The following is a 21,672-nucleotide window of genomic DNA, read 5'->3' on the forward strand; positions in this document are numbered from 1 at the left end:
AATTTACCACAGGTGGACTCCAATCAAGTTGTAGAAACATCTCAAGATTGATCAATTAAAACAGGATGCACCTGAGCTCAATTTCGAGTCTCATAGCAAAGGCTCTGAATACTAATGTAAATCAGGTATTTTATTTGTAATACATTTGAAAAGAATTCTAAATACCTGTTTTTGCTTTGTCATTATGGGGTATTGTGTGTAGATTGATGAGGGGGGAAATGATTTAATCCATTTTATAATAAGGCTGTAATGTATCAAAATGTGGAAAAGGGGAAGGGGACTGAATACTTTCTCAATGCTTGGATGCATTTTGACATATTCCCTCTTGGTCGATCCTAACCCCACTTTGTTCAGACTTCCCATCCTTTCCCCTTCTTTATGCAGTTACGTTTCCTCCCTCTCTGTTCTCTCTCTCTCTGTTCTCTCCCTGTTCTCTGTTTCTGCTGGCAGTGCATGTTTCCTGTGTTGTGCATTCAGCAGGAGGTCTGGACTCATTCTACCATTAGCCACCTCTGGTCCAGGCTTTGATGTGTTTGGTGTCTACTTCTGGAAAACAACATGTACACTACTCTGAGGTCCTTCCGTTTTTGCCTCACCCTGACTATTGGACCTCATTGAACATGCCCCCTCCAGCTGTCCTAGAATGCCCCCCAAGAGAGCCTGTCGTGTCCCAACTCACCTTTTCAGGCGGGTTCCCTTCAGACCTCTCTCTCACTGTCTCTCTCTCTCTTTCTCTCTCTCTTTCTCTCTCTCTTTCTCTCTCTCTCTCTATCTTTTGTTCTTTCTTTCTTTCTCTCTCTCTCCCCTGCTTTCATCCTGCCATCCGCTCCTAAGCTCAAGGCAGACTCTTCTGTGGAGTACAAACAGCATACAAAGTTGGGATGTTTTTGTTGCCATGGCACCAGGAGGAAGCCTAGGCAGAGAGCTCTCTCAATATTGTATATATATTTGTATTATTAAGTGTTTTTTGTTGCATTTTGAAACAATTTTTTGTTAACCTGTTCAGAAAAAATATCTGGTGGTGGCCCATGGAGTTGCAGGACTGTCTGTTTACTTTGCTTGGCTAGCATTAGCTAGCTAGCTGGGAAGTCAGTTTACTTGGCTTTGCTAGCATTAACTAGCTAGTTGGGAAGTCTGTTTACTTGGCTTGGCTAGCATTAGCTCGCTAGTTGGGAAGTCTGTTTACTTGGCTTGGCTAGCATTAACTAGATAGTTGGGAAGTCTGTTTGCTTGGCTTGGCTAGCATTAGCTAGCTAGCTGGGAAGTCTGCTTACTTGGCTTGGCTAGGATTAGCTAGCTAGCTTGGAAGTCTGTTTACTTTGCTTGGCTAGCATTAGCGAATCTAATTTGAATGATGCATCAACACCTGATCAACACAGAACCAGATTTTTATTCCACCTGCCTCAGTTTCTGGAAGGATGTGGACTGTGGTGTGAGGGGATTGCAGAGGCTCACCTAGTAGGAGACACTTGGTGATTATAGCCGAGGTGTGGTGGTCTCTCGGGCACTTGTGCTGCCGAAGCATCACCCAGGTCGGGGCTACATATTCGGTGGTGGATATTCCAGCGCACCTACAGAGGAGGAGTAGCTGTGAGCTTCAGATACATAGGTGCCTGATAAAGAGCTCCCGACTGTTTCTCCCTCCCTGGCTGTACCATCAACGCCACCTCTACTCAAGCTACTCCTTTACTGAACTGCATCATGATCTAGCTGTGGAAGACCATCTCCCATCAACTGCCAGCTCCCTGAATTTGTTTGAGATTCTGTATGAAAAGCTTTATATTAAATACACAGGAGGTTGGTGGCTCCTTAATTGGGGAGGACGGGCTTGTGGTAATGGCTGGAGCAGGATCAGTGGAGTGGTATCAAATACCATTCCGTTTGTGTCGTTCCAGCCATTATTATGAGCCGTCCTCCCCTCAGCAACCTCTACTGATAAAATACATCTATTATTATTATTATTAGAGGGGTTGGAGAGACTGACATAGATCAGGTGGAAGCGGTTGGTAGTTTTGGCTTGATGGCTTTGTGGCATGGACTGGACAATAGGACCTCAATTACGTATGTTATCTCGTCTTTACCATCAAGAAACTACAGGTTGTGTAGATAAATATAATGTTTTGTCCTTTGAAGTTGGTACAATTTCTACCAGCTATTGTCCGCATGTTGAGTCATCCCCAACTATTTCAACTGCAGATACATTTCTCTCAACATTAGCCTGCTTGTGTGTGCAGCCCGTGGGCGTAGCGACCAGAATTCCCCTTCCCAATCCTTCCGTCAATCAGAGTCGCATCACCAGGCAATGTCGCCATCACCATGCACCCGTCACTCACAGACTGGTCCGGTGACACTCCCCTCTGCCATTCTGCAGGTGACAGCGTTGTCCCTGGAGACGGTGATGAGGGCAGGAGATAGTGGTGGTGATGGCTCTCTAGTCAGCAAACATGCCTTCATTGTATTCATTACTAATACTGTGCTATAATTGGTAATTGCTATAGCATGACCTGAGATGCCTGTGTACCTCCCTAATCATTGTGTCAGAAATAATCCCTCTGCCCACATGTAACAAGGCAGGAAGGTCTCAGCGTGTCACCATCATCAACACCTCTCACTTTCCACAGGAAAGTCACAGGAAAATCTGTTACCCAGGGCGAATGTGTCACTGCCCACGACACACCAACAACAACCTGCAGCTCTGAGGAATTCAGCCAAGACATGCAATAATGTCTCAGCACAGAGACACTGACATCAATACAGAGACAAGCTTCAGTATACCTGCAACGGGAACTGCAATGACTAACACTAATGACTGAAACAATGCTGTCACAAAGTGAAGGAGCAAATACTGCCTTCTGGTGAAGTTTCAGACACCAATAAAGTGTTTCCTTCTCGTTATTGAAATGCTGGACTGGTCAAAAAGTGGTGGTGCAACAGAAAAACCCAAAGAGCGTTTCAGGGAACTTCGCCACCGGTGGTCATTAATTGCAGAGCAATTACGAAGCATGATGTCCATAATGAGTCATTATTGCATTGTAATTGTCTCTATGTCTGAGTAATGAGGCTGGTGTTGGGTGTTGTGATTCGGCTGGTTAGTTCTGCAGGCTCCGCTGGTCTTGGGGAGAGGCATAGTCAACAGCAGCAGCAGTGGAATCTCTCTAAGAGAGCCTGGATGGTGTGTGTGCCCTCTGGCCAACCATAATAAGAGGAGCTGTCATGGGAGAAGGCCAGGCGACATCAGCTCCATTTGCAGTTAAGACACAGTGGAGATGGATCACGCAGCTGAGCCGCTGTCTGTGTCCAGACAATTTAGCTCTGAACTAATATCCTCCTGACAGGGTTTAGGATATGTTTCTACAGTAATGTTTTGTCTATTCATAATGGGTCTCTTATGTTGGATGTTTTTAGGGAAATTCAATTAATTCTTGATGTCGGATGACTCGGAATTGTGTGGTGGAAGACGTATCAGATAGGCACTGGTGCTGAACCTGCCAAGAATTTATATTTTCCATTAAACCTTTTGCTACAGCTCAAATAACGATTCTGTATATTCTGCCCCATCCTGATTGCTGGTAATTACAGTCATGGGACATTTCGAGTCTGAAGTGTATAAATTAAAATGCTTTTCTTTTGTAGTTCTCCTATAGGGATTGCAGCTGCGCTTCTCTTGTCTAAAGGTAATTTGACTATTGAGGCTTTTACAGACTTCTAATGGCCTCCTATTCATTTGCATATTTTATGTATTACCAAGCTTTACAGCACGACTTGGGCAATTAAGCACTTGAGCGATTTCTCAAGGGTCCCCACCTGGACCTGAACCCAAACAACCCTTACATCTCTCTCAAGTGCATTCATATTGTGAGCATTTATCTTAATAGAATTCATTCTCAAATTCACACAGCATCACCAAAATAGTTTGAAAACGGCATCAGTCTGATGGGGTGCTGGAGTGATGGAAGAAGAATCTGTGTTCTTAGCCTGCCCCCTGCTGGTAAATGGAGAACTACACGTCAGTAGAAATTATTAGGGCTGGGACTTTTTCTTGCTCATGTGTCCAGGAGCTCCTGTGGACCTCGTTTATTTTTTTAAACAAAAAGACTGGAGTTCCTCTCTACCGTGACCCTTCTTTTTTTTCAACAAAAAGACTGGAGTTCCTCTCTACCATGACCCTTCCAGTAAGGAGACGAGAGACAGGCTCTGGTGAAGTTTTCTTTACCTACTGGACATTGTTTTCTCAGACTCAGAATATCATCTGTTATTACCTTCTGAGTTGATTGCGTAATGTACTGAGAGACAGACAGGTGTTAACTTGTTCACTGGGAATATCATCACCTTCTTATCATCCTTTATTTGAACATACTGTTCCTTCAGTGAGACACGGAAGGGCAGAATACCTCAGGTGACCATCTGGTTTTAGAGGTGAAAATTTCAATTCAACATATTGTGTTCGTAAAGCAAATAACTTGAAAGTCACGAGGGCTCTCAATTGATCATGCCCTCCAGCATTGCCTGATATATCAGTGAAATGTTTGAAGTTACCTTATCAAGGTGGTGGCAATAGTGATGTGAAGTGGGTAATTAAAACCGCTGGCAATTTTAGATTTTCATTTAGATTTCATATCAGTCATCAGTCATATTTTTTATGATCATGCGCTGATAATATAGAAGCAGTAATTGTAAAACTAAACGTTTAACCCAAATGATCATTTATGCATAGACCATTAGTTCTCAGCGGTAGAGTACTGATATAGCCGATATTGGTTGAGCTCTGAAATACATACTGCAAAAACAGTCAGTAAGCTGAGGTAGAATGGTGTAATTCTATTTAATAATAGCAGACTCATTTCTGAAATCGCTTGTTTTTTCCAGTTATTTTCCTTTATTCCCTGCCTTCATCTCAGAGGACAGGCCAACCAAAGCAAAGCCCCTGGATTCCTGAGCAAACCACTATGCTCCTTGGCCCTGGTAGCGAGAGTTCTGAATGTTGTTGTAACTGACATCATGTGACTGACTACACAGAGAACAGAAACTGTTCACTGAGGACAATGGAGAGACGAAGAGAACCCTGAAATGCTATACTGCACTGTAGTCTATTGTATGTGGAGTGGATGTATTTGAAGTGGGCAGATATTGGTGTTTTAGTCTTGTCTGTGATGAAGCTGTCAGACACTTACTGTGTATACAATATGTGGAATGCAGGTGGATTCTAAGACCGAGCATGATGATGATGGAGACGTGGTATTCCTCACAGTAGTGATTGTCTCAGCCACCATCTTTGTCTCTGTGTGAGGTAGCAATAAGCCTGGGGACGAGGTTACGATATGACTATGATGACCATTATGCTAATGCTGATGGAAACCATATTGGAAACGACGGTGACTACAACAATGATGATGATGATGATGATACTGGACAGGTTTTACAGGTTGTAGACCAGCTGCAGCCAGTCTGGTGTTAGCTCTGCCTCAGCCAGTAGCACGGTGAGCGGCAGGCCAGCCACTAACAGAGCAGCCATTCCCTGGGTCTTGATGACTTCCAGATGACAGCCCAGACAGCCTGGCCCGAGAGAACTCAGCACTCAGTCACAGACAGAGAGAGAGGGGGGAGGCAGAGATAGGGTAGGGGAGGAGAGAAAGAAACAGACAGACAAAGGAAAGGATGAAGCAGTTGCATGTGAAGTGGTTTTGCAGTGCTCCAGTCAGTGTTCTTACCTCATTCTCCTGATGGTTGTTGGTACACAGCTCTCTCCAGCTGGGGCCTGGCTGGCTGCTGTGATTAGCTGGTGACTGATCCACATTCAGATCCCATTGAGACAGACAGACGACAGGGCAGTGTCAGTGTGTGTGTGCTGGGCCGAGAGTCAGCATGATGCATCAGTGGGGTCTACTCATCACTGTGTTCTACTGCCAGCTGTTCCTGGCTGCTGCTCAACACTGGAGGAAAGGTAGGACACCTGAGTACCTCACAGAGCTTCGACTGACTTCAGGTCAGTTTGAGGGGTCCACATAGACACGTTCATAGAAAGTTAATGGTTGTTGTGTAGACGTACTCAGAGCTAGTCGCAATAAGAAGTAATGAACTGCATTTAGGAATCAAAGGAAAAAATTAACTATGGTTATGTATTAAGTGTCGTTGTGCGTTATCATAACTGAACGTTTTGCTGCCAAATAGATTATTTATGTGGAGTTAAGTAGGCTACATTTTTTTATGTAGACTTTTTTCTGATGTGTTTGCAGACTTTTATGAGATTTAATGTTTTTTTGAAGAAAAGACAAATGTTTTGATTGCTTTGGCAGGGCTGTGGGTGTTAGGCTCCTGTATGTATGTGATTGTGTTGATGAGAAGGAGAGAAATGCTATTTTCTGAATATCTTTCGACAGGAAAAAACAACTTCAAGTGCCTCTTTGTAGTTGGGTCCAAACATTTGGATCCACATTCATACATTTTCCCTCCCTCCCACACACGTCAATGTTTGGTTCCTTGGAAATGTTGACTGCCGAAAATAGGTCCCTCCGAATTAAGGAATGAGGAGGGTGGATTTACATGTAAATCACTGAATCAGTCACATGATGTTGAACTTGCTTCAGGAAATGCAACTTAGCTCAGGTCTTTGCAGGCAGATGAGATCCAGTCATATACAGTCTTGGCCAAAAGTTTTGAGAATGACACAAATATATGTTTTCACAAAGTTTGCTGCTTCAGTGTCTTTAGATATTTTTGTCAAATGTTACTATGGAATACTGAAGTATAATTACAAGCATTTTATAAGTGTCAAGTCTTTTATTGACAATTACATGAAGTTGATGCAAGAGTCATTATTTGCAGTGTTGACCCTTATTTTTCAAGACCTCTGCGATCTGACCCTGGCATGCTGTCAATTAACTTCTGGGCCACATCCTGACTGATGGCAGCCCATTCTTGGAGTTTGTCAGAATTTGTGGGTTTTTGTTTGTCCACCCGCCTCTTGAGGATTGACCACAAGTTCTCAATGGGATTAAGGTCTGGGGAGTTTCCTGGCCATGGACCCAAAATACTGATGTTTTGTTCCCCGAGCCACTTACTTATCACTTTTGCCTTATGGCAAGGTGCTCCATCATGCTGGAAAAGGCATTGTTCGTCATCAAACTGTTCCTGGATGGTTGGGAGAAGTTCCTATTGGAGGATGTGTTGGTACCATTCTTTATTCATGGCTGTGTTCTTAGGCAAAATTGTGAGTGAGCCAACTCCCTTGGCTGAGAAGCAACCCCACACATGAATGGTCTCAGGATGCTTTACTGTTGGCATGACACAGGACTGATGGTAGCGCTCACCTTGTCTTCTCCGGACAAGCTTTTTTCTGGATGCCCCAAACAATCGGAAAGGGGATTCATCAGAGAAAATGACTTTACCCCAGTCCTCAGCAGTCCAATCCCTGTACCTTTTGCAGAATATCAGTCTGTCTCTGAACTTTTTCCTGGAGAGAAGTGGCTTCTTTGCTGCCCTTCTTGACACCAGGCCATCCTCCACTGTGTGTGCAGATGCACTCACACCTGCCTGCTGCCATTCCTGAGCAAACTCTGTACTGGTGGTGCCCCAATCCCACAGCTGAATCAACTTTAGGAGATGGTCCTGGCGCTTGCTGGACTTTCTTGGGCGCCCTGAAGCCTTCGTCACAACAATTGAACCGCTCTCCTTGAAGTTCTTGATGATCCGATAAATGGTTGATTTAGTTGCAATCTTACTGGCAGCAATATCCTTGCCTGTGAAGCCCTTTTTGTGCAAAGCAATGATGACGGCATGTGTTTCCTTGCAGGTAACCATGGCTGACAGAGGAAGAACAATGATTCCAAGCACCACCCTCCTTTTGAAGCTTCCAGTCTGTTATTCAAATTCAATCAGCATGACAGAGTGATCTCCAGCCTTGTCCTCGTCAACACTCACACCTGTGTTAATGAGAGAATCACTGACATGATGTCAGCTGGTCCTTTTGTGGCAGGGCTGAAATGCAGTGGACATGTTTTTGGGGGGATTTAGTTCATTTGCATGGCAAAGAGGGACTTCATCTGATCACTCTTCATAACATTCTGGAGTATATGCAAATTGTCATCATACAAACTGAGGCAGCAGACAAATGAATATCTGTGTCATTCTCAAAACATTTGGCCACGACTGTACATTATGTGACTGTGTGGATATGAGTCTGACATGATCAGATAAAATAACACAAACTTTATTAATCCCAGAGGGGAAACTGGTCTGTCAATCAGTCATGTGTCTCAGTATCCTTTAGGAAAATATTACTAGTAGTACTAAGCTTATCTACTGTATGGCTATTGAACGTCAGGTCACTTCTAAAGATCACGTCTGAATATTTAGGATTTGATAGAGGGGACAGACAGTGATTTAGAATTGGGGACAAACTGTAAGTGTAGCCCATGTGACTGTCTCTGGCCCACTGTGTCCCTCTGACTGCTGCCAAATTCTTCCCCAGCTGTTTTGACTGCAGCAGCTTGGAAGAACATCTGCATGTCTGACTTGATGTATTGTTATCCCTTCAACATTGAGACATATCTTGTCCCATATTTGGAGCTCTCAGGTCTTCGGCCCACTGGGAATGTTCTAATTAGGACATATACCAGAGTGTGTGCATTCTGTGGAAAATATCAGTTTAGACATCACAATGCAAATATGTAAACTGGTTAAGCAAACATCATTCATCAGTTGTAGTATGGGAAATGTTCCTGACTTTGGTTTTGGCTCTGACTTTAATCCAAATAACCATTACTGTAAACCTGGAGGACAGTGACCTCTGGTTTGCCTGCTTTTCTCTAGTCACGACACAATTCCAGCCAAGACCATTTAGCACTGCTTGTAATGAATGGCTTTGTGTTTTCCCCTGGCTCATTGCATGTGCTTAGAGGGAGATTACAAGTTCTCTGCTTGTTTGTGAGGACACAGGGGACAGTGTCCTAGCAAACACTGATTATTTAGTTTAGCGCTACAGTGGGCCGAGAAGCACGAGCGATGATTGGTTTCTTCTAGCTCAGAGCTTTGAAAACTGAGATCTGCTTTCAGAGGTGGGATCATCTACTTTAAACCAGCAACCACTTATTCCATATGTGATCGGCTAGATTTGGAAACCGAGGCTACTGTGTATCAGATGACTGTGTTGGCCCGCTGAGCTAAAGCCTAGGCATTACACAAGTCTTCAGGTCTCAGGCAAGGTTACACATCACATGGGCATTGCACGTAGATGTTTCTTTGTGTTGCTGTTGTTCTGCCGAGGTGAAAAGAAGGTTCCCTCCTGTTCTTCACTTCTGACTCGAGCTTAACACAGTGGACTCAACTCATCATCTGTGTGTGGAATTCCAGCTCCACCTACCTCCACTTATAGATACACACTGGAAGGCATCAGGAAAGGATGTGCTCCTGGATGAAAGTCAACATTGGGGCTTAGGCTTTCCAGTACATACTGGATGAGTATCTCACTTGGATGCACAGTAGCACATATCAGCCCAAATCTAGGTGAAAATTATGACGGCAGTGTCTGGCATTCCTCGCAGCTGCTGTATATATGGCACCTGTGCAACTACTGGTAAAACCCATACAAATTGCTGGCTGGTTGGAGCAGCCATTTTGGAGCTAATATCTCCACAGTGGTACAGCATCAACATTAACATCAAACGATTCAGCATCGAAATGAACCTTCATAGACCTCATAACCTCACTGTTCACACTGTGCCAATAAAAGTTGTTGTCCCTATGGGTGTGTTCTGTATGCTTATACATTCCAACGCTGATTATTTAACCCTGTTTCTGAATGGGGAGAATATGGCAAGTGTTGTCCCATCGAGAGCGTGAGGAGTACAGTGGAGGGGGGCTGGGAATAGCAAGACCTGATCTTGGATCAGAATCCATATGGAGTACAGTCGGAGAACAGTGGAATTGTGCTGGGTGTCAGTTGACCAGGAGCTGATTCCTGATCGGTTTCCATAAAGAGGGACAATGTTAAAACTATGATCCTCATTAAACTCAGTGAGCCTATATTTCTCTTGGCTCAAACAGCAGATTACTGTACAGTGATTGGATATCTGGCTTGGATTAGTAACAAGAGCACGTTCTACAGTAGTAGGGAACTGAGCAAGCTCAGAAAGAATGTCACTCTCTGACAGGTGTTGTATCTATGAGAGAATGAGTAAGCTATGGCGTGAGGTATAGATAAACAGTAGCCCCCCGTGTGCTGTGTTTCATAAAGCTAAGTTACAACCGCATTTAACTCTGAACTGTTGAGAGAACAACTTATTTTACCCCTAGTCACGCTGTGTTCCTACCATGACCTTTCTGTTCTGTCCAGGGCCCAGGCATTCCTCAGACAGACTGAAGCACTGCATGATCGATGGTCTGTTTGTGTCCACTTCATACATGCGCCGACTTCCAATCAAGCTTCTTATTTGGACCTTGTCTGTCTGTACCTGACCCTTCAACCCAAAAGCACATGGCCCTGTACTTTCAACACACAGTCGGAGTTCCTGCCAGGTATTCAGGGATGTAATGGAAAAGAAAGCAAATAAGGTATTGAGGGAGAGATGCTGTTGCACCAGACTTTCATTGGGTTGGGCTGGGTCATCTCTAGGTTATGTTAACAACATTTCTCAACGTGTCATATTTTTCTGTTGCTGTCAAATACTTGACCACAAGAATGTCTCTATGTACTGCAGCTGTCTCTCAAACTGGTGAAGGGTATTATCATGTCACTCCTGTGACTCCTGCCTCAAATCATCCCCTCACTGTTCAGAAGCCGCTCAGAGTAATACAGAGGGAACCCTGTGAAAAGAAGCCCATTAGTCCCATTATCTCACTTAATGTTAATCAGGCCTAGGTCCTTTTTTGAGAGATTAGACAAGTCCTTTGTAGATATAATAACTACCACATCTCCCTTACAGGTCAAAGAATAGGTGTGAAGAAGGTGGCTCAGCGAATGGTCTCATCTGAGATCAGAATACCTGCCTTAGCTGCATTTAGCTCAGGAGCTGCCTTTAGCTCAGCAGTCTTGTGGTATGCAAGGGACCAAGGTTGGAATCCAGTTGGTAAGCTTGTGCCCAGGTGTTTCTCTGCTTCTGCTCTTGGTTAGCTCCCCTTATAAATGACAGAGCTGCCTTAGTCTGCGATTCTGAAGGCTGAGAGAGAGGGTTTTTATAAGGAGCAGACCACAGCTCCTGAACTCTCAGTCCTGCTGCGGCACACATGCCCTGACACTTTGAAATCTGACCGCCCTACCCTATAGCCTATGCCCTATAGACACACCTGGCTCTTTGAAAAGAGGGGGCATCTATAACGTGGGACATACCAGCGATTACCGGTGTCAGAGGTTAAAAGGTTTTCACCCGGTTTCACATAGGGACATCTGCTGCAGTTTACACCCTAGCTGTCTCCCACAAACCTGGGGCTCGATAGTTTAACCTACGTAGACATGTTTACAGTGTGCAGTAAGTGTAGGATTTGACATGACCTATAGCTACTGTGTCAATGTATTTGACTATATTGTATACTGTATGCCACTGCGTAAATACTGCAACGTGTGCTGAGTTTGACTGACCTCCTGGTCACAACAACGGCAACCATATTCACCCGCTCAACGGGAAATTCTGGATCTATTGTATTTCAGGACTTCTTTTGGTTTGCTATTGGTTTAATGAGTCATTCAACTACTCAAAATACTATCTCTCCTCTTCTCACTTTCTCTCCCCTTTCTCTTCAGCCCTTTACCCATCAGCCTTTAGAGTGAAGCGTGGCACACACTCATTGGTCAACCCCACCTTCCAGAACTCTGTGGAAGATGTTAACCTGCTGTTTGAGGTGAGTCGACAATAGCCATCTCTGCTTAAATGACATTAATGAGCATAAAGGGGATTTAATTAATTGTGAATGTTACATGGAAACAAGAAGATTGTTGTCAGATAAAGTTAAATCTTCCACAAATGTAAAGTTTTATTACAGGCCCTCAGTCTGTAACAGTCTGGCTCTTCTCTCCGACCCACAATGGATCATCCAGAGACCCTCCTCTCAGATCATTTCGTCTTTAATACTTAATATTGTTCTGACATTGAATTCCATATCCCAGAGGCCCCTGCTTCTTCTCATTGTTGAGCCAGACCATATCCACTGTGGGCACAACCCAGATTCATCCACTGGTATGTTGGAGCCCAAGAAGCAAACATTATGTCTGGACATATACTGCTCAACCATCCACCGCTCTGATATTTGAGTGGAAAACATGGACGCAGAGGTCATAGGTTATTGAATCTTTGTGAATCTTGTGGGGTAGCGGCAAAACATGTTGCATCAGAATCAATGCCACTCAATCTTTTATATTCACCATTGCTTCTAAATAAAATATCTTAGGCATAACAAGTCAAAAATACCTGAAAGCTCATCTCTTGTGCTTTTGGGAAGAATTCTTAACTTTCAGAAACTCTGTTAGTTACTTAAGTGAGTTGTGGGTCGCATAGGGGCCCCTTTCTCCATACTGTAGCAAACTCTTATATCAGTCCTTGTCAGTGTCAAATCTCAAATCTTAAATCGACCCCTAGACCCTGCACTTATGGAGATCTGAGAGTGCATAGGGTCTAAGGGTTGATTTGGAATTGGGCATTACAGTATGGGAAGAGGCTACATTTCTACTGTTTGTTATGACAGAACTCAGAACATCGCTGAGCAAACAACGGAAACCAAGAAGTGCGTTTGGAGTAAGCAAAGTTGGAGAGCTCTTGTCTTCAGCAGTGGGCCTATGTGTGTAGGTGTGTGTATTTCCTCAGAGTTCCATTCAGAGAGAGAGAAGTGAAAGTTAGATGTATTGAATGTTTGACTCCTCTTCTCCTACAAATTGAAGAGCTGAAACATTTCCTGTTTGATGTGAATCTTGTGGATACCACCGCTCGTCGTGCTGCAGGGAAATGGAGGTCGGAGGTGGGAAGGGCCGAGGCAGAGGTGCTGTAGGCAAAGTGAACAGAAAGTTTGAACTCATGGGTTCAAACTTTCTGAATTTCATACAGTTGAACTTGGGCAACGAGAGTCATGGTTGGAGCAGGAACGTAGTTTTGACCCACTAGGAAAGGGAAGCTGAAGCCTCAGTCAGCAGTCGTCATCAGTAGCAGTGTGGGGGTAAAATCACTGGGGAAACCAAGCCAGGAAAAAAAGCCATATTACAACCTATGTTGTGAGAATTTATTTGTCTGCTCTATGACCTGTTAGTTCATATGCCTTGCCACCGTGATATATTGATATATAGGCCTTAGGCCGAGTCAATAAGAAGACACAGTGGCAGAATAAATTCAACCACACTTTTGTTTCATCACAAAACCGGGGAGCAACATCTGTCCGATGGAGACCACAAAGCATATTGAATGTAACCAACAGTTACATGAACTACAGCATGGTCAAGCAAGTTGTTTCTGGAGTTTTCAGACTACTTAACAACTATTGATTTAGAACCACGGAGAGTTACTGCAAGTCACAAAGAGAACAGGAGCTGCCTTCACTATTCCAGCACCATTTCAACTTCAACATTTCAACATTATCAAATCACCTACTGTATGCTTAGTCTAATACAGTGACAACTAAAATACACCAAAAACAATCTAGTCCAATCAATGTAATGTGGCGTACAGCAAGTCAGCCACCAGGGGGAGACTCGTCAAAGGCCTGGTGACAGACGGTGTATACATCACGAGGCGATGGCTCCATCTGCTGGACGTGCCAGGTCTCGACGGGTTCTCCGGACAGGGTTAATTGGGGCTGATTGGGAGTTGGTGAGTAATCAAGGGCTGATTGCTCACCCGCTGTGCAAGGCCCATATAGCTGCCAGAAGGGCATCACATAGGGAGAGTGGGGGAAGAAAGGACTCCTGTATAGGTGGGGATGGGGGGGAAGAAAGGACTCCTGTATAGTTGGGGATGGGGGGAAGAAAGGACTCCTGTATAGGTGGGGATGGGGGAAGAAAGGACTCCTGTATAGTTGAGGATGGGGGGAAGAAAGGACTCCTGTATAGGTGGGGATGGGGGAAGAAAGGACTCCTGTATAGTTGGGGATGGGGGAAGAAAGGACTCCTGTATAGGTGGGGATGGGGGAAGAAAGGACTCCTGTATAGTTGAGGATGGGGGGAAGAAAGGACTCCTGTATAGTTGGGGATGGGGGGGAAGAAAGGACTCCTGTATAGTTGGGGATGGGGGAAGAAAGGACTCCTGTATAGTTGGGGATGGGGGGGAAGAAAGGACTCCTGTATAGTTGGGGATGGGAGGGAAGAAAGGACTCCTGTATAGTTGGGGATGGGGGAAGAAAGGACTCCTGTATAGTTGAGGATGGGGGAAAGAAAGGACTCCTGTATAGGTGGGGATGGGGGGAAGAAAGGACTCCTGTATAGGTGGGGATGGGGGGAAGAAAGGACTCCTGTATAGGTGGGGATGGGGGGAAATAAATAACTCCTGTATAGTTGGGGATGGGGGGAAGAAAGGACTCCTGTATAGTTGGGGATGGGGGAAGAAAGGACTCCTGTATAGTTGGGGATGGGGGGAAGAAAGGACTCCTGTATAGGTGGGGATGGGGGGAAGAAAGGACTCCTGTATAGGTGGGGATGGGGGGAAAGAAATAACTCCTGTATAGTTGGGGATGGGGGGAAGAAAGGACTCCTGTATAGTTGGGGATGGGGGGAAGAAAGGACTCCTGTATAGGTGGGGACGGTTACAGAGGTAACAGGAGTGAGTGCAGTTGTGATCCCGACAGGATACAGCAAGACCTGGAGCCCAGAAGACGGTATCCAAATCAAATCAAATTGTATTTGTCACATACACATGGTTAGCAGATGTTAATGTGAGTGTAGCGAAATGCTTGTGCTTCTAGTTCCGACAATGCAGTAATAACCAACGAGTAATCTAACTAACAATTCCAAAACTACTACCTTATACACACAAGTGTAAAGGGATAAAGAATATGTACATAAAGATATATGAATGAGTGATGGTACAGAACGGCATAGGCAAGATGCAGTAGATGGTATCGAGTACAGTATATACATATGAGATGAGTATGTTAACAAAGTGGCATAGTTTAAAGTGGCTAGTGATACATGTATTACATAAAGATGCAGTAGATGATATAGAGTACAGTATATACATAGACATATGAGATGAATAATGTAGGGTATGTAAACATTATATTAAGTAGCATTGTTTAAAGTGGCTAGTGATATATTTTACATCAATTCCCATTATTAAAGTGGCTGGAGTTGAGTCAGTGTGTTGGCAGCAGCCACTCAATGTCAGTGGTGGCTGTTTAACAGTCTGATGGCCTTGAGATAGAAGCTGTTTTTCAGTCTCTCGGTCCCAGCTTTGATGCACCTGTACTGACCTCACCTTCTGGATGATAGCGGGGTGAACAGGCAGTGGCTCGGGTGGTTGTTGTCCTTGATGATCTTTATGCCCTTCCTGTGACATCGGGTGGTGTAGGTGTCCTGGAGGGCAGGTAGTTTGCCCCCGGTGATGCGTTATGTGGACCTCACTACCCTCTGGAGAGCCTTACGGTTGTGGGTGGAGCAGTTGCCGTACCAGGCGATGATACAGCCCGACAGGATGCTCTCAATTGTGCATCTGTAGAAGTTTGTGAGTGCTTTTGGTGACAAGCCGAATTTCTTCAGCCTCCTGAGGTTGAAGAGGCGCTGCTGCGCCTTCTTCACGATTCTGTCTGTGTGGGTGGACCAATTCAGTTTGTCTGTGATGTGTACGCCGAGGAACTTAAAACGTACTACCTTCTCCACTGCTGTTCCATCAATGTGGATAGGGGGGTGTTCCCTCTGCTGTTTCCCGAAGTCCACAATCATCTCCTTAGTTTTGTTGACGTTGAGTGTGAGGTTATTTTCCTGACACCACACTCCGAGGGCCCTCACCACCTCCCTGTAGGCCGTCGTTGTTGGTAATCAAGCCTACCACTGTTGTGTTGTCCGCAAACTTGATGATTGAGTTGGAGGCGTGCGTGGCCACGCAGTCGTGGGTGAACAGGGAGTACAGGAGAGGGCTCAGAACGCACCCTTGTGGGGCCCCAGTGTTGAGGATCAGCGGGGTGGAGATGTTACCTACCCTCACCACCTGGGGGCGGCCCGTCAGGAAGTCCAGTACCCAGTTGCACAGGGCGGGGTCGAGACCCAGGGTCTCGAGCTTGCTGACGAGTTTGGAGGGTACTATGGTGTTAAATGCTGAGCTGTAGTCGATGAACAGCATTCTCACATAGGTATTCCTCTTGTCCAGATGGGTTAGGGCAGTGTGCAGTGTGGTTGAGATTGCATCGTCTGTGGACCTATTTGGGCGGTAAGCAAATTGGAGTGGGTCTAGGGTGTCAGGTAGGGTGGAGGTGATATGGTCCTTGACTAGTCTCTCAAAGCACTTCATGATGACGGAAGTGAGTGCTACGGGGCGGCAGTCGTTTAGCTCAGTTACCTTAGCTTTCTTGGGAACAGGAACAATGGTGGCCCTCTTGAAGCATGTAGGAACAGCAGACTGGGATAGGGATTGATTGAATATGTCCGTAAACACACCAGCCAGCTGGTCTGTGCATGCTCTGAGGGCGCGGCTGGGGATGCCGTCTGGGCCTGCAGCCTTGCGAGGGTTAACACGTTTAAATGTTTTACACACCTAGGCTGCAGTGAAGGAGAGTCCGCATGTTTTGGTTGCGGCCCGTGTCAGTGGCACTGTATTGTCCTCAAAGCGGGCAAAAAGAATAGCAATGATCCAAGTTTTGCCAGCCCTGGTTACGCAATCGATATGCTGATACAATTTAGGGAGTCTTGTTTTCAGATTAGCCTTGTTAAAATCCCCAGCTACAATGAATGCAGCCTCAGGATATATGGATTCCAGTTTGCAAAGAGTCAAATAAAGTTTGTTCAGAGCCATCGATGTGTCTGCTTGGGGGGGAATATATACGGCTGTGATTATAATCGAAGAGAATTCCCTTGGTAGATAATGCGGTCGACATTTGATTGTGAGGAATTCTAAATCAGGTGAACAGAAGGACTTGAGTTCCTGTATGTTGTTGTGACCACACCACGTCTCGTTAACCATAAAGCATACGCCCCCGCCCCTCTTCTTACCAGAAAGATGTTTGTTTCTGTCGGCGCGATGCGTGGAGAAACCAGCTGGCTGCACCGACTCCGATAGCGTCTCTCCAGTGAGCCATGTTTCCGTGAAGCAAAGAACGTTACAGTCTCTGATGTCCCTCTGGAATGCTACCCTTGCTCGGATTTCATCAACCTTTTTGTCAAGAGACTGGACATTGGCGAGAAGTATGCTAGGGAGTGGTGCGCGATGTGCCCGTCTCCGGAGTCTGACCAGAAGACCGCTTCATTTCCCTCTTTTACGAAGTCCTTTTTTTGGGTCGCCGGCTAGGATCGATTCCGTTGTCCTGGGTGAAAGGCAGAACACAGGATCCGCTTCGCGAAAGTCATATTCTTGGTCGTACTGATGGTGAGTTGACGCTGCTCTTATATTCAGTAGTTCTTCTCGACTGTATGTAATGAAACCTAAGATGACCTGGGGTACCAATGTAAGAAATAACACATAAAAAAAACAAAAAACTGCATAGTTTCCTAGGAACGCGAAGCGAGGCGGCCATCTCTGTCGGCGCCGGAGAGGGTCTCATAGGGGAGACCTTTTCTTTTTGATTTATTATTTAAATAAACACCATTGAAACTGAGTTTATCCTATTCTGTCCGTGTCTAATCTGTGTAAATGTCTTGACCAAACCCCCTGGTCTTCCATAGTAAGCTGTGTGTGTGTGTGTGTGTGTGTGTGTGTGTGTGTGTGTGTGTGTGTGTGTGTGTGTGTGTGTGTGTGTGTGTGTGTGTGTGAAGAAAAACACATTGACTCACCCTACTTGTAGAGAAATGCCATCCTCCTCTCTTTCATGTTGACGAAACGGTCGATACAGTACATCCTTTTATTTTTTGTTGTCCTAGGCTACCTGGCTAAAATGCTTACTCGCTAGCCTAACTTCCTATCATGGTCATTGTTAGCTAGTTAGCATTAGCCTTCTACATCTAGCTGCATATTGAACTTCCATCCTCTCAGGTCATGTGCACAATGTATTAATTTATCATTGGATCAGAATCGCGGTTATAATAATTTGCCAGTATGATGAATTAAGTAAAATAAGTCCAAATCCCTTTATCCATCGATTGCTAATTTAGAAAAGGGCCAATTTTAGCTAGCTAGCTAGCCACCGGAGGACAACAACACAATGAAATGTGACAATTTAAGTTGTTTTTTGTCAATGATGTTTGGGTCTCAATGTGATAGGAGTGAAGCCAAATCCAAACTGGCTTCCCCTGACACTTTCTTTTGGTGCGCCAAGACCATTAACAGTTTAGCTCAACACTGATTGGCTAATATTTTATCATTTTTATCAAGGGAGGCCAAATGCCAAACAGCTTTTGACCAGACATCATCAGATAGATGGCCTACACATACAGAGAGAAAGGGGCACAGTTTCACTCACTCTAATGCTTTCTCCGGTGAGATACATTCTGCCTCTTGCGAACTGAAGTAAAATTTTCAAAGACCGAGATGAAAGATTTTTTTTAAATGACACTTTTTTCTTCGACAATTTTTTGGGGGAAGCCTGGCCTCCCTTGGCATCCATGAATACATGCCAACGGGAGTCAGGTTACTCAAGGAAAACTGTCCCTCTATCCATGGAAGGAACAGAAACCTATTTTTAAGGTCTTAATTATTGAGTGTTTAGTCCGATTCAACAGAGGAATAAGGCAGCAAACATATTTTGTAATGTATTGTATGACCCCTACTGGTAAGAGCTTGACTTGTATTCCAGTTATACCATTGGTTTTTATGAGGTGAGTTTCACCATGACTCTGTTGGGAAATCGCTCTGTTGATCGACTCATTCAATCAGTCAATTGATTAAATCAATCAAACAATCTCAGAACATGAAGGTATTGAGATGACAGATGGACATATGAAAAGTGGATCTGATAGAATCTGTAAATAATCTAATACAACTGTGTCTGTCTTCTAGATCCTGCTGGCAGGCCTGCAGATCGAGGGTGAGGACAAGCCCTTCGTGATCCCAGACATGGAGCTGGCGTCTCTGAGGTCGGTCCAAAAGCTGGAGGTTATCTGTGAGGATGTCCTGCCCAAGAGACTATCCGAGATCAGACGTCTGACCTCCCACCTGTCCCAGCGCAGAGGTGCCCTGAGCAGGGAGGACTTTGAGCGCACAGTGCTCACTATGGTGTACACTGCCCAGACTCTGGCTCATACCACCTCCCAACACCAGAAGGCGCTGTGGGGAGACACCCTGCTGAAGCTGTTCAGGACCATACAAGAAGATCTGACGCCCCCACCCAGGACACCTCAGCACTAGTGTTATGGACATGTGGACACATTATTGTAGATAATATAATATACTGATTATTTTATACTGTAACACAAGAGAATTTGAAGGATGTTTTCTATTGAGTTGTATTGTATTATCAAAATGACTGTTCTGATAATGTAATATGTTTGTTTATGATCAAATGTTATGATCTAATCATATTGCAAGGAGGATGTGGGAAAAGGAACTATATCTTGTTCATGTTCTATCTATTGGATTCCGTCTTGTTCCAAGACTTCAGATGTAATCAAACATTTTTAAATATTTTATCAGTCACTCTGTCATCATGATTCATAACAGGTCTTTATCAAATCTTCTGTCATAATCTTCTCAGCTGTCTATCACAATCACATAATCTTTCCCCAGCACAGTCCCATGGCGAAAAGGAGCTTCGGATGAAGACAGGGGTATCAATTTTCTCAGCTTATTTCTCTGTAATTGATATTATAATAAAATAATGATCAATATTTTTAACTGTACCATGGTTGTGGCCATGTTATGATCCAACCTATCCTGATGCAGTAAAAACATATATTTATGCCAAATCTTTTTGACTGCAGACCCATTATATATTTTTTGCTTATCTGGATTCACAGGTTTTACGCACCAACAATACTTTTTGGAGCGCACTATGGTCCTCTTTTGATATGGCCTTGTTATGAATATGTACAAATTAGGGATATGGCTATAGAATGTTCACTCACATTTGCAAAAACCGCGAGGAGGGATTTGCCTCAGTCCCAACCTGTTTTTATTTTGGAAGTAGAGGATTTTAGCTGCTCTAGCCTGCAGGGAGGATGTTAAGCTCTCCTGGTGGTCACACATAATGGCAGAGGTGAGTCCAAGCCCCATGCTCCGAGTAGAGCCCACTAGAGCCCTCATTGATGAGAAACTACAGATTGTGGTGAAGAATGTTTTTCCCCAAAAAATAAGATTACCCTTCGTTCCTTTCACAGCTCTGAGGATGGGAGAAGTTCGGCCATTATGCCAGTGATGAAACGGGGACGGACAAAGGCAAGAACAACTATGTTTTTGGGCTTGTGTTCCTACTTGTTGTTTTGCCAGATGTTACTATTTATGTTTGTCATACTTCATGCAAAGATATTTTTTTTTAAGTACAGTATTTTGACTTGTTAATCAACTTAACAAATTGCTATAGGAAAGCAACCGAGTTGTGTTATTGTACTGTATCGTGTGTGAAGTTGCTGAGGACATCCGTTTCGGCGGTTCTTATGTGGGCTTAGAATCCAAGGGGCTTACTGTGGATCATGAGGCCAGTGTCTGGCAGTGAAACAGGACTCACACACACACACACACACCAAATTACATAAGATATGCCTCTGCTCCAGTATGAAATCCTGAATTATTTTCAGTTAGCTCTCCCTACATAGTTGACTGTTTCTTTTCTCTCTGTAATACTGTAAAAAAAACATTTTACAGATGCTCTGTAGACACAAGCCTATTTTCCAACATATGTTTTGATAATTCAGCCCAGATGTATGGAGTGTATAAGTGCCAGTCATGTTTTCCCTTTGAGATTGTCCCTTGTGTTTTAACCTATTCTAAAGCAATGGTAAATGACCAAATTTGGAATGCACTGAAATTATAGTTGTATTTTGCTCAAATCTCTAGAAATATGCACAAGATGCACTTTGATGAGAACAACCATTTGATCCGAAGAGACATGATCCAGCCTATCACTGAAAGTGACCCTAACGTGGAGGTATCTTTCAGACTGCATTGTATGCACACTATACTGTATGTATTTGTACAGTGAGGAACTGACATGTGTGTGGACCTCTTTTTTAACCCCATAGGTCAGGAGGTTAAAGTGTCCATTACTGATGGTCATTGGAGAAGCTGACCAGAACTGTGCCACTGCAGAATCTGTCCAGGATGTAAGTACTGTACAGGAGCAATTAGTGTTAAGTCACCTCAGGGATTCAGGCCAGCAACCTTTCAGTTAATGGCCCAACACTCTTAACCACTAGGCTACCTGCCACTACCTGATAATGCATACATAGACCTACATTGATTACAGTATAAGTTGGCACGCTAAAAGGCCTATCCCAGATATCACCTGACCTCTGACCTCTACGCACAGATGCACAGTACAGTATGTTGGAGAGGGCAGGGAACGGTCACCTGCTGACAACTGTGTCCTACCCTGGGGCTGGTCACCTGATCAAACCTTTCTACTCTCCTCACTTCCGCTCTAGCACCTTCTTTAGGCTTTACACCAAGAACAGGGTAAAAAGTGAGG

The 21,672-nt window shown here is 44.4% G+C and overlaps 1 protein-coding gene across 1 annotated transcript; it reads left to right on the forward strand.

The window, feature by feature from the left end:
• Positions 1 to 5,713: 5,713 nt before the first annotated feature.
• LOC139379362 (protein FAM180A-like) lies at positions 5,714 to 19,694 on the forward strand. The gene is made up of 3 exons (XM_071122170.1): positions 5,714 to 5,941; positions 11,735 to 11,832; positions 19,050 to 19,694. Exons 1-3 carry the CDS (start codon positions 5,863 to 5,865, stop codon positions 19,395 to 19,397), a joined length of 525 nt encoding a protein of 174 aa, XP_070978271.1. The 5' UTR covers positions 5,714 to 5,862; the 3' UTR covers positions 19,398 to 19,694.
• The last annotated feature ends 1,978 nt before the right edge of the window (positions 19,695 to 21,672 follow it).

The sequence above is a fragment of the Oncorhynchus clarkii genome, chromosome 21 (genome assembly GCF_045791955.1).
Source record: "Oncorhynchus clarkii lewisi isolate Uvic-CL-2024 chromosome 21, UVic_Ocla_1.0, whole genome shotgun sequence".
In the NCBI taxonomy this organism is placed as follows: Eukaryota; Metazoa; Chordata; class Actinopteri; order Salmoniformes; family Salmonidae; genus Oncorhynchus; species Oncorhynchus clarkii.

What these genes read in the sequence shown, in the direction of transcription:
- LOC139379362 (XM_071122170.1), top strand. Translation starts at nt 5,863, where the DNA reads ATGATGCATCAGTGGGGTCTACTCATCACTGTGTTCTACTGCCAGCTG. An exon ending in TGCTCAACACTGGAGGAAAG is followed by an intron (nt 5,942 to 11,734) that starts GTAGGACACCTG and finishes CTTTCTCTTCAG; the next exon opens with CCCTTTACCCATCAGCCTTT. An exon ending in ATGTTAACCTGCTGTTTGAG is followed by an intron (nt 11,833 to 19,049) that starts GTGAGTCGACAA and finishes TCTGTCTTCTAG; the next exon opens with ATCCTGCTGGCAGGCCTGCA.